The 16,339-nt window shown below is 34.6% G+C and overlaps 2 protein-coding genes across 3 annotated transcripts; one reads left to right on the plus strand and one right to left on the minus strand.

Annotated features, from left to right (window-relative positions):
- Positions 1-80: 80 nt before the first annotated feature.
- LOC149733931 (EF-hand calcium-binding domain-containing protein 9-like) lies at positions 81-2,679 on the plus strand. The gene is made up of 3 exons (XM_089882032.1): positions 81-434; positions 560-733; positions 802-2,679. Exons 1-3 carry the CDS (start codon positions 192-194, stop codon positions 979-981), a joined length of 597 nt encoding a protein of 198 aa, XP_089738158.1. The 5' UTR covers positions 81-191; the 3' UTR covers positions 982-2,679.
- Positions 1,781-15,621, minus strand: LOC149733932 (DBH-like monooxygenase protein 1 homolog). 2 transcript variants are annotated; one of them, XM_089882027.1, is made up of 29 exons: positions 15,433-15,621; positions 14,868-14,978; positions 13,129-13,281; positions 12,829-12,922; positions 12,243-12,430; positions 12,004-12,087; positions 10,117-10,221; positions 9,884-9,986; positions 9,642-9,811; positions 9,412-9,506; positions 8,619-8,775; positions 8,369-8,499; positions 7,727-7,829; positions 7,469-7,567; positions 6,724-6,999; positions 6,497-6,607; positions 6,050-6,202; positions 5,737-5,830; positions 5,141-5,319; positions 4,791-4,865; positions 4,621-4,725; positions 4,275-4,377; positions 3,927-4,096; positions 3,613-3,707; positions 3,370-3,526; positions 3,130-3,260; positions 2,783-2,879; positions 2,438-2,545; positions 1,781-2,168 (listed from the first exon to the last, which is right to left on the minus strand). In XM_089882027.1, the coding sequence occupies exons 1-29, from the start codon at positions 15,595-15,597 to the stop codon at positions 1,917-1,919; spliced, it is 3,864 nt and encodes a 1,287-aa protein (XP_089738153.1). In that variant the 5' UTR covers positions 15,598-15,621; the 3' UTR covers positions 1,781-1,916. The 2 variants fall into 2 exon arrangements, with proteins under 2 accessions (XP_089738153.1, XP_089738154.1); XM_089882028.1 differs by lacking the exons at positions 12,829-12,922; positions 13,129-13,281; positions 14,868-14,978; positions 15,433-15,621 and having other exon boundaries at positions 11,981-12,087; positions 12,243-12,384.
- Positions 15,622-16,339: the final 718 nt, after the last annotated feature.

A 16,339-nucleotide genomic window follows, 5' to 3' on the forward strand; every position in this document is an offset into this window, starting at 1 on the left:
CGCGCCTGAATCACCAATCATAAATATCTTATATATCGTTGCAATCCTCATCCTTACGACGATTTCCTCACCCAACCAGGAAAATGTGGTGAACTATTACTTCACAATTGCCTTTATATTGCCGAGCAACATACCACAGCAAATTGTATCTGTCATTTACAGACATTGGTTTAGCAGCTGCAACAGGAGACATGAAAGTCAAATCAAACCTGCTCGAGTACTTGCACCTGGATCGGTCGTTTAGTCTACTTACTGTCAAAAACACAAGGCTTGTCTTGGAATATTTTAATTTTCTTGACGTCCACAAGAAAGGAAAACTGAATGACATTCAATTTTATCAATTTCTACGCCATGTAACGAATCTGGACAAAAGACAAATCTTCCTGGTTCTAGACATGCTTGACCAACAAGCCACAGGGTACATACGCTTCCAGGTAAAGAATCGTTACAGTATTTAGTTAGTTAGAAAAACAAACACAAGTGATACATAACCCGAAGTTAATACTTAAATAACCCGAACACTAGTTGTTAAAATTTTTAAACGTTTTTCAATGTACAGGAATTTTACTTACTGGTCTGCATTCTCATTGCATTGAAAGATCGCGTAGAAAAGCAATTCATATTTCGCCACTCTAAACTTGTGTTTGAAATAATGGACGAAGATGGGGGTGGGACAATATCCGCAGATGAATTTGGTCAATATGGTTTTCTGTTTAACCTTAAAGATCATTCGGTATCTATAAAGTTGTACAACTAAATTATTTGTTAAGGTGGGTTTACATTTTGTTTGATCGGTTTTAGGTGCAAGACATTTTCTTCGAGTTTGACGTTTCCGGAGACGAAGAACTTGACTACAAAGAATTTAAAATGTTCGCAATGGCATGTATAGACAAACAAAAAGAACTAGACGAAAAGAAAAAAGAGCGAATGTTAAAAGATTTGGATACGGTTCGAGAAGATATTGCGGCAGATTTAGACTGAATAAACAAAAATAGGCACACCTTTTTATTGCGTCTAGCAAAACTATAGTAGTCTAGGGCGGGACAAGACAGTACACCTTTAGTACATTACATCCAAATATCCTAATCGTATTGCAAAGAATTAACAACGGTTTAGAGAAGTCGTGGGATGCGGTTTTATAATTATTTGGATGTTCATTTGTTTACTATCAAATGGGACGAGGAAATAGAATGAAAGGGTGTTTCACCTTTTCTCACCCAGCTACTATATAGTAAGATGAATACGTTGACTTTTAAAATTATTTAACGACTTTGTAAAAAAATCATTAGCCATTTCCGAGATACCGCCAAAAGAAAATCGTTAGCACGCCATTTTTCCTTTAAAGAGATAGGCCGCGCACAATTTAGAAGCACCAGTGGTAGTGACGTCACCAGTGAAAATGTTGGTGACGATATCTGAAAATCGTATCGTTTTGAACGGAAAAAAATTAGAATGGTAGATTTAGCTCAGTAAAGACTATCTGCACACCAATTATAAAATTTGACTTCGCAGTTGTCCTTTAACTTCCACGTTATTTGGCCCGCTATAAATACGGATGTTCAAGGGCTTTAGCCTAGAGTAACCCGCGAGACCTCACCTGTATAAAGGTAAAGGGTGGTGGCTAGTGAGCTATCTGCGAAATCTCTATTGTACGATATATATTCTGATAAACACTTCAGTGCTATCTATATTGCGTTTGGGTTCTAACATTCGTAACATTTAACGTCTAATTCTGCATCATACACCTTAACAGATATTCAATAAAATATACAGTTGTAAATTAGGTTTTCAATAGTTTTTTTTTTTGTACTTGGCAATAAAATGTTCTTGCATCTGCCAACAACAACAATTAGTTCAAATTAAAGAGTTCAGTCGAGTAAGATCCAAAGAAATGCAGATTTTCTTGTGCAGTCGAATTATTGAAATGCAAAAATCATAATTAGAAGTGCAACTATGGATAAGATAGAACTCTCTAGTGAAGCTGCTGAATCTGTAGTTGTCTCCACAGCCATTTCTAGAGTGGTTGTTTCCATTATCACTGTAGTCGTATCTACAAGACAGATGTCCAATGCATCACCAGACGTCGCCCCAGTGCGGGGATCGCTGCATCTTTGAACAGGTTCCTCGTAAGGAACGTCAATTTGGGCTTCTTGTTGCAAAATCGGAACCTAGTAAAGACCACTGTGTTTCTAAGCACGCTCTATCTTGAGTCACATACATGTTAGACCTTGTTTTACTAGAACAATATCCACACATGTAACTTTTAACCACTGGCTTGTCCAGCAATATCAAGTAAGTTCACTTTTACCTAAGATTTAAAACTAAATGTGGCATGTACAATCACACTAAACGGTGTGTGATGCCTTTTTGCATTATTCAAGCTTCTCAACATTCGTTCAAAAACAAATTAAAGAAAAGGTAAAGATAATATACTAACATCTTCAATAGGGTAAAAACCATTATCTGTTGTTGTACAGTATTGGTAGTGTTGCATGTCATGTGTTGCTTGCTCAAAATCCTTGATTTTGGCTTCATCCCAATTCAACTGTAATAAAACAAATTTAGAAATCATAGTTTTGTGAACATGCAAGTTATTTGTTGATGTATATGGTTTGTACAAGTTAAAATCTATATATCGATAAAGACAAAAATAAAGCATTCCAAGTGGTACATAGATAAGTTCTTCATACTTTTGAAAATCAATCTGCTTTTTTTCCGATGTTTTTATATAATGAGGTATGTCTCTATGTTATGACTTAACATTGATTTAGATTTGACATACCGAATCAATGTAATCTCCCAATACAACTCCTGCAAGTGATTCTGGGCGAACAATTCTTTCGTCATAAACTGTTTCATATGAGGAGTAATTGCCATAACTAGAACAAAATACAAATTGCTTTAAAATATAAATAGCTGGTTGGTATGTCACAAGTTATTATACAGAAATAAGGCACACAAAAATGTGATGGATATCTCATTATTTTTAATTTAGGCCATTCTTGGTTACAAGACCGCTGGTCACTACAGCAATTCGTTGTAAATTTTTTGGTTAAGTGTCAAAAAAGGGTACAATCAACCATCGTAGTAATCTAATTTAGTTACATTTACCAACTGAACCAAACTTACTCAGTTTCCTCGATTCCAAAATATTCCAACACACTAGTCATGAGAGGAGAAGTCAAACAGTAAGATGTTGTAATTTTCGGATAGTAATAAATGAATGCTTCACACATCTCCTGAGTGGTGGTTAGCCCTCCCTGTGCATTTACCAACATAAAATTGTGAACATACAGAATTAAAAAATAATGTGTATAAATGTGGCAGCAAAAAAATGGGTATTTTATAAGTTAAAAATGTTAGCCTTACCAAAGTGATTTTGGATTTGTCTCTGGTTTGATAGTTACAAATCACTTGTAAGTCGTCTCCAGCATTAATATTTTTTTCTGTTGAAAACATTCGAGTTTCCTGGTAGTTAAAATCATATGAAGCGTCCTTTGCAAGTGGTGGAAGTTCCACATTGTCTCTGAAAATTACAATTGAAACATAACGGGTGCAAAAGAAGAATTTATGCTCACAAAATGAGTAATTATACAATACATCAATGTTTACCTCAAATGCTTCAGTTCAATACCTTGGGCAGCTAAATGACCATGCAACATGATTCCAAACACATTTAGCTTGTTAGTACCAGTTGCATTCATCCCCTAAAAATAAAGTTTTAGTTATATTTATAAGGGTATAATCAAACAGCTGTGGGCTAAAAGAGAGTGTACGCATACAATTGCATATCTTTTTCAACACATGGAAAAGTATAAAATGCTAGCATTGTACAATATTTTCTATGTTGCCTATGCTCAACCATGTTCAACGGTAGAAGTCCTAGAATTATGGCATAAGGTGGCCCTGCAGCACTACATACTTACAGCAGTTAAGCAGGGTGAAGTGCAAGTAGCAGTTGTCAAAAATGAATTGGCATGTGGTGGTAAGATGTGTCTTCTACCAGATGTTAATTGAGCAACAAGCAGAGTACCAGAGTCATAGTGCCTCAAGTCCGGAGTGTATGTTAGTCGTAACCCAGAGGAATCAATAATATCTTAAATAGCAAGAAACAATAAAACAGGTGTTATTTCTAATAAAAAATTGTTTTAAGAAAAATATATACTGTTATGAATTAAAAAAGATAGAAGATAGGACTTTATATGTAGTGTTTGTTTGCAGTGCACTGTTGAGCATTCTTATAAAAAACAGAAGTTAATAACAAAAATGTGTACCTGGTTTAACAGTCGGATTGTCATAATGTATTTCCAGCATAACATATTTGGCAGAACTTTCATCGCCAAACACAAGTCCGGTGTGCTTAGGAAATATCACAGGCTGAAAAAATTGAAAAGTTAATATGAAAGTATAATAAGTTCTGTAGCAGAAATTCCATGCGTGGTAAATCTTTAAATGATGTTTCTTACCAACATACAATTGAATTTATAATAAATGATTGTTTTGTATGTACTACAGTGTTTGGCAATAACCAGTTAGGAATACCATACACAACTCACTATACAAGAACAATGAAGATATACTAAAACATAAACAAATTAGGTTGATATGGTTTGAACTTACACCTCCTCCAATTGCCCAGCCTACTACTACTTGACTACAAGTTGCATAATCATCTGGCATGTTGGCAGAGTAGCATTCCTTGTTTACACCCAAATGTTCTGTAGCCTGGATTAAATAAAGGTTTTACAATTTATCAATGGTTCAAATTAAGTTGGTTAAAAACAACTTACACCCAGACCAGAACAGAAGTAAACAGTCAGGTGGTGAAGATGTTGTTCATTGCCGGGGTGTAATATAGGTTCTGCCTGTAATTAAACAATTATAACCTTACTAAATTTTCAGAATGATAGATTATATCTTGTTTATATCTAGATAATGAAAAATGTTTACTATCCAAAGTATATTTATCATATCTCTCAAAGTTATAAAATGGGTATCCTACTTGGGACTAACTATACATCATGCCTCGATTCGAGTTACAGAGAAACGTTTGTGGTCGACTGGATAATTGTTTTGTTAGTAGCGGTAAACATCATGCAATAAATACTTTATAAATACTAATGGTAACAAATTAACGCACCATGACCAAGTGATATTTCTTATCAGTTGGTATTTCAAACAAATGGCAATTGTAGTATGTAGCGACAGTGGGTAAGTGTAGATTATCAACCATTAGATCTAATGTGTGGTGAGCTTCACCTTCAGGAAATAAGGTATCATCTCCAGTTGGAATATCAATGAGAATCACGCTTTTGGTTCCTGAAATTTATTCAGTAATCAATAGTTGTGCAAGTAAACTTGAATAAATAAATAAGATTTGATATCTTCAATTACGCCATCGAAAGACAGAATATTAGAGAAAAGTGAAAAGACTGGAACAGTATAATGACACCTGCTACAACAGGTTTATGGATAAAACAACTAAAAAACTTGTTCGTTAAAGGTGTGACGGTTACACAGTAAAACAGTACAATGTAATAAACCATTTAGTTTAAAAACATTTAGGTTTCAAAAAATGACTCATATTGTAAGAGTCAGCTTTAAATAGAATTGATCCAAAGAACAAAAAAAAAATAAAACTACAAAAAAGAACTAGTTTATGAGGAAAAATCTTTACCAAAAGGTATGAGCTATATTTTAAATTTTCATAAATTTTATGACTTATATCTCGTTTACCTCTATTCGTCTGATGATAATCATCAGGACCAACAACATCATCACCAGCTGGATCATTGGCTCCAAAAGCCCAAATCATTTTTATTGTGTCCCCCTAAAATAGAAAATATAGCATAGTGAAAATTCTACAAGAATCAAACATGTCGTTCTATACTGGTATTGTAAATTCACATTATAACATAGTTTGTGTGAAAAAAATTAAAATTTTGATTGTTTTTATCATTTTCGGAGGTGCGCCCATTATTTTTTACAGAAAATGTAATAGGCATGTTACTCTGCAAATACATGGGATCATGATTCAATAACAACTCACTGTTATTGGCCGATCGTAATCAGCTTCACACGCAGGTATCTGGCGAACAAATTTAATAACAGTCCAACCATCGCATTCATAACCAGCAAGGAATTCCACATTTTGTTCTGGATCCTTTGGTGGGTACGTATTGGAATCTTGTCCATGTCGATCCTATGGTGTATACAGCAAAATTAAACAATGGTACTTATTACAACACATTTATGATCTGTCGTCGTAGCACACTTACAGGCAGTTGATCACAAATGAGTTGTCGAATAGTCAGCCATACATAAAACAAAAATATCCCCCAAAACATATAAGTTATGTGCAAATAAGTCCGATAAAAAAGAACAAAATTACTTAAAATAATGAATAGAGGTAACCTTAATGTAAAAGAAGATTTTACATGTCTTGTTTTAACTGGATTCTACAGCATTGCATTTAAGGATAAGAACAAATAGTTACCGTTATATAAGCTGTGCCCTCTTTAACCCAACCAATATAAATGTCTGCGTCGATCATTCCACCATTGGGGGATAACCCTATTCCAACCCAGCCAGTTGTTTGACCATGCATCTGAAATATAAAAAAATATTATATTTTATATTCATATTTTATGTATAAAAACACAAAGTTACTTCAAGCATTATTTAACAGGTTAAAGATTAGATTTATACTTTGGTACTTCTAACCTCAAAGGTAATATGGGTGTCGTTGTAGTTCCAATACAATTTTAAAAGTCCATCTGTATCAAGTACAATGTTGTGTGGAAATGGCTCTGTAGGTTCTGGGTCAATTACTGGTGGAAGTTTCGTTTGTACTGTAGTTGGTTGTAATGTTGTGGCAGGATCAACTTGACATCCATCAAAAACTTCATCCACTGTGGTTCCCACTGATGGTTCTGAGCAATTCTCCACAGGTTGTATGTATGGCTCATCAATTTTATGAGGATACAAATAAAATTTGGACTGAAAAAAATTATAAGACCAATATTAGAACTTTCCTGTCCACCCTATGAAAATATCATTCGGCCTGTGGTATACTGGTTTGAGCACCTGCCTGTAACCCAGAGGTAATAGTTCGTCGCTGCTACCATTGTGGGCATATGTGTTCTGGGCAAGATACTTAACGGCAATCGCACTAACCCAGTGGTCACTAATGGGTTGTCCAAACTAACCGCCATAAAAAAAGTGAAAAAATAATTATCACCCACAAAGTAACATACATGGTAACTTGTAAGTTGGCACAAGGTGTATCAAACAGAACACCCATGTTATAACAACTGTCGTTTTCCCACCACGTGAGGATAAAGTATGTTACATTCATATAACGAAATCAAAAAATCCAAACTGTAACTCATGCAACCATGAACAACTGTAACACATTCAACCTATATAACATTTAATATTTATTATAATGTTAAAACATGAAACTTACATTAGATGGTACACCGTTGGGACCCAGGCAATTTTGTATCAGAAGCATTTTATTTGCAGCAACACTAAAATTTTCTGCCAATTCCTGATTCCAGTCGAGCTAAACATATTTTGTTTGATAGTTCATGTATTTGAATAACTTAAAAAAAAATGAAATTTAATGCTTTAAATTTAACAAAATAAAATTTAAATGTTTGTAATTTGTGTTAACAAATCACCGAATTTTACTGCGCTACAATTTAAGCATAAATAAACTTACAGAATTTATATAATCTGCAACTGTTAAGTTTGACAGTTCCTCAGGTTTAACAATTGCAAGATTCGTAAGATCTGAGTAAATTCCCTGGTTTTCTCCAATGAAACTACAAGATGCATTAACTTAAAACAAGGATTTTACTTAACACTAAGGTGGCACTTTTCTACACATAAAACTCTTGGACTGTTTTAGAAGTACTTAAAGGTTGTGTTTAGTTTGATCAACTCAAAACATATCCATCCACAAATACTAAGCAAAATGTGTAATTGATACTTTGAGCAACTAGTAATAGCAAAGTTTTAGATTGGGTATATTATAAAAAACAACATAATTTTAAAGAATTTTACCAAGGCTGACTGCTGTGACAAAGCGGTTAGCGATTAGAGTTTACAGGTCCAAGGCACCATGTTACTACCGATTTGGGCAAGTGTGTCCTTGGACAAAACACTAATCGACAAGTTCTCCAACTGAACTTTATGAATTGTCTAAATTTTCAGCCATATAGATTACAAAAACTATATAAAAAAGAATCAGCGACAAAGTTACTTAAGTGGTAATATGGAGTTGTCACAAGAAGTACGAACAGAAAACTTGTTTTTTAACGACTGTTCTTGCCCATGATAATAAAATAATAAATTTAAGCACCTGACTTCTGATATTCCAAAATAGTTTAACAGGGTATTGTATTCAGCAGCTGTTTGGCAAAAGGATAGCTGCATTGCTGGATAGTAGTAAATAAAAGACATGCACATTTCTTTTGTAGTATCCAGGCCACCCTAAAACAAAACAAAAAAGATTGTGTTCAGCATCATTTAAAAAGTATTAATACAATAGAAAAAAATAAAATTTTATTTTCATTTATGTTCTAGTATAACAATCACAAATTTATACTTACATAGGTCAGTTCTGTTTCATCCATGCTTTTATAGTTGCATACTACTTGCATTGCATCACCCTTTTTAAACACTCTTTCCTCCTGCAGTATTCGTGTTTCTTGATAATTAAAATCATAAGATTTGTCCTCGCTTAGTGGAGGCAATTCAACTCCACCCCTAAATGAATTCAAATTAAATTTAAAAACATTATCAAGGGTGTTTTAAATTCACTCATTATCATCAGCTAATTTAATCCATTTCATTTACATAAAGTTCCATAGCTCGACATAATAACTGAGGTTTAGGTCAGATTTGTCTCATTATCCAATAATGTAGGATTTATCAGTTTCAAATTGTTTAGATTCATATCATATTAATTTATTTTTCACATATACTGCAAATGCAAGACATTACATAACCAATGCTATTATGTAAAATGCATCTACAACTTATAAGGTAATCTATGTTATGAATGAATGAATGAATGAATGAATGTAACTTACTTTATCCTCGCGTGGCCGGAAAACGACAGTCGTTATCACACGGGTTTAACACCTCGTGCCATGTTACTTTGTAGGTAATTATTTTTTTTGGATTTTTTCTCTTTTTTATGTATTTCTGATAATTTATACAACCCATTAGTAACCACTGGGTTGGAGCAATTGCCGTTAAGTGTCTTGCCCAAGGACACATACGCCCACAATGGTAGCAGCATCGAGCCTTGAACCCATTACCTCTGAGTTACAAGCAGGCCACTAACCACTATACCACGGCGCCGGACAAATTTAATGTACAGCTACCACACTAATATACCTAAAGTATCTTGTCTTCATACCAGTGCCAAGCAAGTGACTATGTTGCATTACACCATAAATATTGAGCTCAGTGACACCAGCATCATCCATACTCTGAAGTATATACCATTTATGTCATTAAGGTAAAACTGTTGTAAACAGCTAAGCACAGAAATTTTTTTAATCGAAGTGAATTGGGTAAAACAAGCCATGGTAAAACTATGACATGTGATAAATCAATTTTCATACCGAGCTCATACAGTTTTCTGTACAAGTACCATAGCTTAGGAATGATTGTGCTTGTGGAGGAATAATATGTTGTATCCCAGAAACAGTATGTCCCAATTCTAATATGCCAGTGTCAAACTGCCGTAGTCGCGAGGTGTATGTGATGCGAAGTCCAGATGAATCAACAACCCCTGTATACAAACACAGGTATATACAGAGAAATAAAAACGAAAAGGTTTAAATTCTGGTATGTATTTTTATACCTGCCATTGCGTTTGGATTGTCATAATGAGTTTCCATTACAACATAACGTGGCGCTCCCTCCACACCAAACACCAAACCAGTGTGCTTAGGAAAGTAAAAAGCCTGTAGTGGATACAAATCAGTTTTTCAATGATCTATAGTTTACTAAAAGTTATCATAATTGAAAATTGTCTATGTACTTAAACATTAAAAGGAATTATGACCGACAATATTGTAAACTTTGATTTTTTACCCCGCCTCCAATAGCCCAAGCAAGGATGACTTTCTGACAGCTTTCTGATCCTGGAGGCATATTGGCAGTATAACATTGATCATTCGAGTTGACATGTTCAGTTGGCTAACAAATAAAACATGTTAAGCATAGTAGCTTTTATACAAACATAAAATGCATTAGTCTCTGGCAGGGGCGTATACAAGGGGGGGTCACGGGGGTCCGGACCCCCCCCCCCTTTAAATAATATTTTTTTTTTTAATTTTTTTTTTTTTTTTTTGTAAAATAAGAACCCCTCCTCTTAAAAAAGGGTAAAGCAGTCATATCATTGTAGTTTAAAACCAATTTTACGTTATATTTTATAAAATTTATTTGAGGTCTTTAATCTAAAGTTACACTATTTTTGGTGTGAATATTTTTAACCGGGGTTAGTATAAGGTGCTCAATCACATGTAAAAAAACTAGGGATGGGCCGAATCAGGATTCGATTAATTCGGCGTTGTTCGATACATTTTTATATATGTAAGCGAATCCGAATATGCGTAGTTGAAAACGCGGGTTTCACATTAGAGTTTGTAACGAAACCTAGGAGAAGAAATTCGTTTGTTAGGAATTTACTCTTGGAAAGTCAGGAACAGCAGCACCTGCGAGTTACTAAGTGGCCAGTGTTTCCACTTAGGATTTCGCAATTAAAGGCTACAAATTACGTACGTGGTTATTTATATAGGTTTGTAAAACGGGGGGTTTTACAGTAGTGTGGGGGGTGGTCATAAATGGTAGCTGTAGCTCTCTATGCGTACTCGATCCTGAACCTCATCTAGGCGATCGAAATGACTAGCACCCAACTCAACAGATCATTGACTTCTTTATTTGACAAGACAACGGTGGCGGAGAACAACACACGAAAGAGTAATCGCGGAGAGCGTTCACGACAATGCCATGACGAAAACGTGGTGTCCAGTATTTGGGCACCCTTTTTATAATAGAAACACACACGGCAAAAAGATAATAAAACGCCCAGTGAGTTTGCCCCGTAGAGTGTGCAGCGTCAGTAATTATACAAAGATAGACATTAAAGGAATCGGGAGTGTTTTAACTGCACTTTGACGATACTTTAATTGTCTCTGTTTGAGCCTACACAAAGAAGACGTAAATTAACACGAATGCCAGAATGTTGTACACGGAAAACCGGTTATTAGAGGGACGTAAGTTGTAGACATTCAGTCTCAAGACTTCAATATATTTTGTTGTAGCATCAAATTAAAGATAAAATCTACTGCTTTCCCACATCAACCGCTACAGTAGAAAGGTTGGGGTTTAAGCACAATTTTTTTTTAAATTACCCCCTTCCTTTGGAGCAATGACCCCCTTGGAGCAGGTCTATTTGCGCCAGTGTGCGCGTTTTTATTTATGTTAGTCAGGATATGTTTTTATAAAGCGTTACGTTTATACGCGACCATTTTCTAAACAAAAACTTGCGGACCCCCCCTTTTTAAAATTCCTGGATATGCCCCTGGTCTCTGGTTAATCTCTTTAGTATCGTCTATGTCTGTGGTTAATTACATAGGTTAATGTTGCAACTCAAGTAATCGGGCAGTTTCTGTGCGGATAAATAAAGGTTTTTCTTAACATGTTGGTAATACAATAAAAAAAATTAATTATTCCAAAAACTTTGTTGGTAATAGCTTTATTAAAGCAATTTGTTTATTTCTACATGGCTCAAAGGGCGTAAAGAAACCGTTTTGTTGATTACTTTTTGTTTGTTTTTAATTATTTTTTGACGTTCGTCGCAGTAAAAGTGTTAGTTAAAATAAACTAATGACAGTATGTGTCCTTTCATTAAGGCTAAACTCTCTTGTAATACAAAATGCTAAAGTTGGCTTACAATATTCGTTTCATGAAACTCACCGGTACCGCGTAGTCGCCAGCACATTCGTAAAGTAGAATATGATGCAAAAACAATTCATGACCAGGTTGTATTATTGGCTCTGACTGGAATAAAACAGAATGTACTTAAAGCAAACATGAAAAATAAAGGAGCGAGACAATCTACCGTAGATTTTTAAATCAAACCTAATATGTTTGGGGGAAAACCCTAAACAGTACAGTATGGCTAAACTCGTTGGCTCAAGGTTATCGTCACCCACCTTGACCAAATGTAACTTTTCTCCAGTTTGTGGAAGCGCCATAACTCGACAATTGTAGTAGGATTTTACTGCAGGCAAATGGAATTCTTCGTTAATCAGATCAAAGCTGTGATGCGTTTCTTCTTCTCCTTCAGGAAACATCGATTCGCTGAAATTTGGAATGTCAAACAACATGACACTTCGTCCCCCTGTAAAAATACATCCTTGCCATTAAATATCCGTTTTTTTGCAAAGAATATAACTATATAACAATAAGGTGCACCAATGAACTAAATCATATGGTTGTGTCATGGATTAAAGATAAATGTTAAATCATATAATCCTGCATATTGTATTACCTTTAAGTTATTGTAACGGTATCGACCGTTACATGTCCAGATATGTTCAAAGAAATATCAGGAGAAGACGGGACACCTTTAGTACATAATACTCAAATACCCTAGGTGTGTTTTAAAAAATGACAACGGTCTGCGGAAGTCGTAAGAAACTTCTTGAACGTTCTTTGTTTACCATCAAATGGGACGTAAACATACAATGAGCAGGTGTCCACTCTTTCTCACCCTACTACGTATAATATAGTTCTTACCTCTACTGGTCTGATGATAATCGTCAGAGGCAACAACATCATCACCAGCTGGATCTTTGGCTCCCAAAGCCCAAATCATTTTTATTGTGTCACTCTAAAATAGTAGGACATGAGTCTACAAATTATCTTAAATACGGATTTCGTGTACATGTTGAACCGTATAGTTCCATATACTGTATTTTAATTTAAATAAATATATTTAAAAAATATTTGAAATCTTTCGTTAAACTAATAAAAGTATTTGCTGAAAGGTGTTTGTAATTTGTGTTTTATTTTCATAGTTTGGCAATTACAACTCACTGTTATTGGCCGATCGTAATCAGCTTCACACGCAGGTATCTGGCGAACAAATTTAATAACAGTCCAACCATCGCATTCATAACCAAGGAGCAAATCCACATTTTGTTCTGGATCCTTTGGTGGGTACGTATTAGAATCTTGTCCATGTCGATCCTATATTATTTAGAAAATGTTCTGGCTTGTTCACGTCATATATATATAAAGTACTATGTGGTTAGATGGGTAACTGTTTGCACCTAAATCCCATATTTCCCGAGCGTTTTTTTAACAGGTGACAACACTGTTTTAGAGTCGCGGGGCTACGGTTTATTATTTCTGTAACAAAAAAGTGTTTACCAACAAAATGGAACCCTACTATACAACCGTTGTCGTATGTAAACCTATGAATAAAAATTATGTTCCGTCATCATAAAACCTGCGTTTAAGCCTAGGTATTGGTTAGACCAAAAAGTTTGTTCAAAACGTATACGTAATGGTTGGAAAAACATAGATTCTCTGCATTCTGTTTGTTTAAGTTCTGTCAAGATGGCACATATCTGTGTCGACTGTTGGACATAAGCTATTAAAGACCAAAGTTAGTATAGACCAAGTTAGGAAACGGCGCTCGCGTCCGCCATTACGGAGCCCACAGAGCGTGAATCGCCTATACAAATGCATGGTCGGCATGTGTTCATTTAGTTCTTGTAAGCGATACAAAGCTAAAAAACACGTATAGCGGTTGTTTTAACATATAAAATATAATTTATAATATAAATCTTGTTATATAATATTAAATCTAGGATTTAATGTGGAGTAAATTAGTATTTTGACTGGTTTTCGGCGTACAGTGTGGTTTAACAGGGTACTTTACGTTGGCGATTAAGACTAGCAGCAATCAGCTTAGTTTACATTATAATATATGATCATACCTACGAACCTACAGAGCCATTTTTTACTACATTTATAATCCAACAAGAGTGGACATGCAGCTCCCAACTGCTTAAGTACTAGCAGATAAGGTGTTCGCGTTTTCCGATTTCATAAAGACCCGGAACGCAGAAAAGGTAGCTTACTAATTCAAGCAAAGGAACAAAAATAGTAACTCAGTATTGTTTTCCTCAATGTCACTTCGATATTAGGCAAATTTTACAAAGATACCTTAAGTTTCGTTGCCGGGTATACGCGTTGAGTTTGTGAGCCAAAAAGTAAAATCACGGCAATTTACATGCAAAACTGCAGCTAGATACACCAGTTTATGGTAATGTTATGCGTTTTTATATTTTAAACACGTTCTTTTATGTTTTTGGTTAGTAAACTTGATATTTTCTGTTTTTTTACTCTTGAATCGATTGAGTGTTCAATAAAAGTTGATTATTTTTGTGAGGTTTATTATTGTGATAAAGATATAACATTAGTAGAAAGCCATTTTTACGCGCAGAAGTGCTTGGTTTTTAAAAAATCGCAATATTTAAACGAAAAACAGCACCCAGCAATGATAAAATGCTATGCCGTGGGCTCCGTAATGGTGGCTTCTATGACGTCATAGACGCGCGACAATGGATAACAAGACTCGTTGTTTTACAATCCGTTTCCTAACTTGGTCTATACTAACTTTGTTAAAGACCATTGTACATTGTACATATTAGGAAATGAATTGCCACGGTATTGTTTGTAGCAAACATAGGTGGTTAGTTGATTACTCAGTAAACAGGTTGTTTGCATTATTTACGGTGCCCAGTTTAGCGCATGGTGCACAATACCGTTATGTAAGCGTTTCCGTCTTTAACCCAACCAATATAAATGTCTGCATCAATCATTCCTCCATTAGGGGATAACCCTATTCCAACCCAGCCAGTTGTTTGACCATGCATCTGAAATATATAAATAAAATTATATTTTATATATTTTATATTTATATTTTAATAAAAATAGTATGATAGAGTGGAGAAAGATGGAAAACTTTTAGCACTTAATATCTGAATATTTTGACTGTGAATTAAAAACAATTTACAACGGTATATGGGAATCGTAAGGATACGGTTTTATAATTCTTTACTGTTTACATGTGTTTTGTTTCCTACTAAACGGGAAGAGAAAATAGAATGAAAAAGTTTCCCATCCTTTCTCACTCTACCAGATTTCTTATACTTCCTCCCCATACACTCCATCGTTTTATTAAATACATGAGATAAAAGGTTTATTAGAAAACATTACTTTCAAATAGGTAGAATGCGAATGGGTATAGCATGAAAACAAAAAGAAACATAAATACTATTCAGTGACCATAGCAAGTATAGTGCTGTGCATAGTTTAATATTCTTATACCTCAAATGTCATGTGGGTGTCATTATTTTTCCAATATAACGTTACCCTTTCATTCGTGCTGTCCAATATAACATTATGCGGAAAACTTTCTGTGGGCGTTACATCGGCACCAACGTAGTTAAAAAATAGAATGCTTATCGCAAATATGTACAAATAAAGCATCATGGTCTTAAAGCGACCTTGGAAGTAACTTACTAAAAAAAAATAAAGTTAGTTGGCAATATTACTGTATTAAAAAATTTACTGTTTTTAAAATATTGTTAAAGTTGGTATAATAAGCGATTTTAACATATATATACCGTTCTGTTATAATCGAACTCATAATTTATAAAAAAAAAACTCCGCAATTGAAATTTACAATTTTCTCTCCTTAATATATAATGCGGCCATCTGCGACAAATGAGACTGTTTCTCAACAGTTTCCTTTTCTTTTATAATGCATTTCATTGTGTGTGTTTAAATAAATGATTACGACCTACTATGTACACGGTGCTCCTAGAAAGAAAACGACCTGCGAGGTCATAAGAACTGGTCATGCGACCTGGTGTAAATAATCACGTGCGTATTATCTGGTGTGTGCACTGTAATCATGCAAGGAGAATTTTACGTGCGTATTACGTTTTGTTACAAAGGTTACCGTCTCCGGAAAAAAATTAACCAGACATTATCTAAGAAATAACATTTTCATACGCTTCAAAAAATAGCAATTAAAAATCTGCATGTATACAGTAGGATGGGGGAAGATGGAACACTTTGTCAGACAAGACTTTTTTTAATTTCCTTTTTACGGACCCCCATTTAATGGTAATCAGGAAAATAATGTTACAGAATTATTTAACAGTAATATCACGACTTTTTAAAACGCGCTTTAAAGCTATATACTGTTTTAAAATATTAAAAAATGGCT

The sequence above is a fragment of the Ciona robusta genome, chromosome 7 (assembly GCF_009617815.1).
Source record: "Ciona robusta chromosome 7, ASM961781v2".
In the NCBI taxonomy this organism is placed as follows: Eukaryota; Metazoa; Chordata; class Ascidiacea; order Phlebobranchia; family Cionidae; genus Ciona; species Ciona robusta.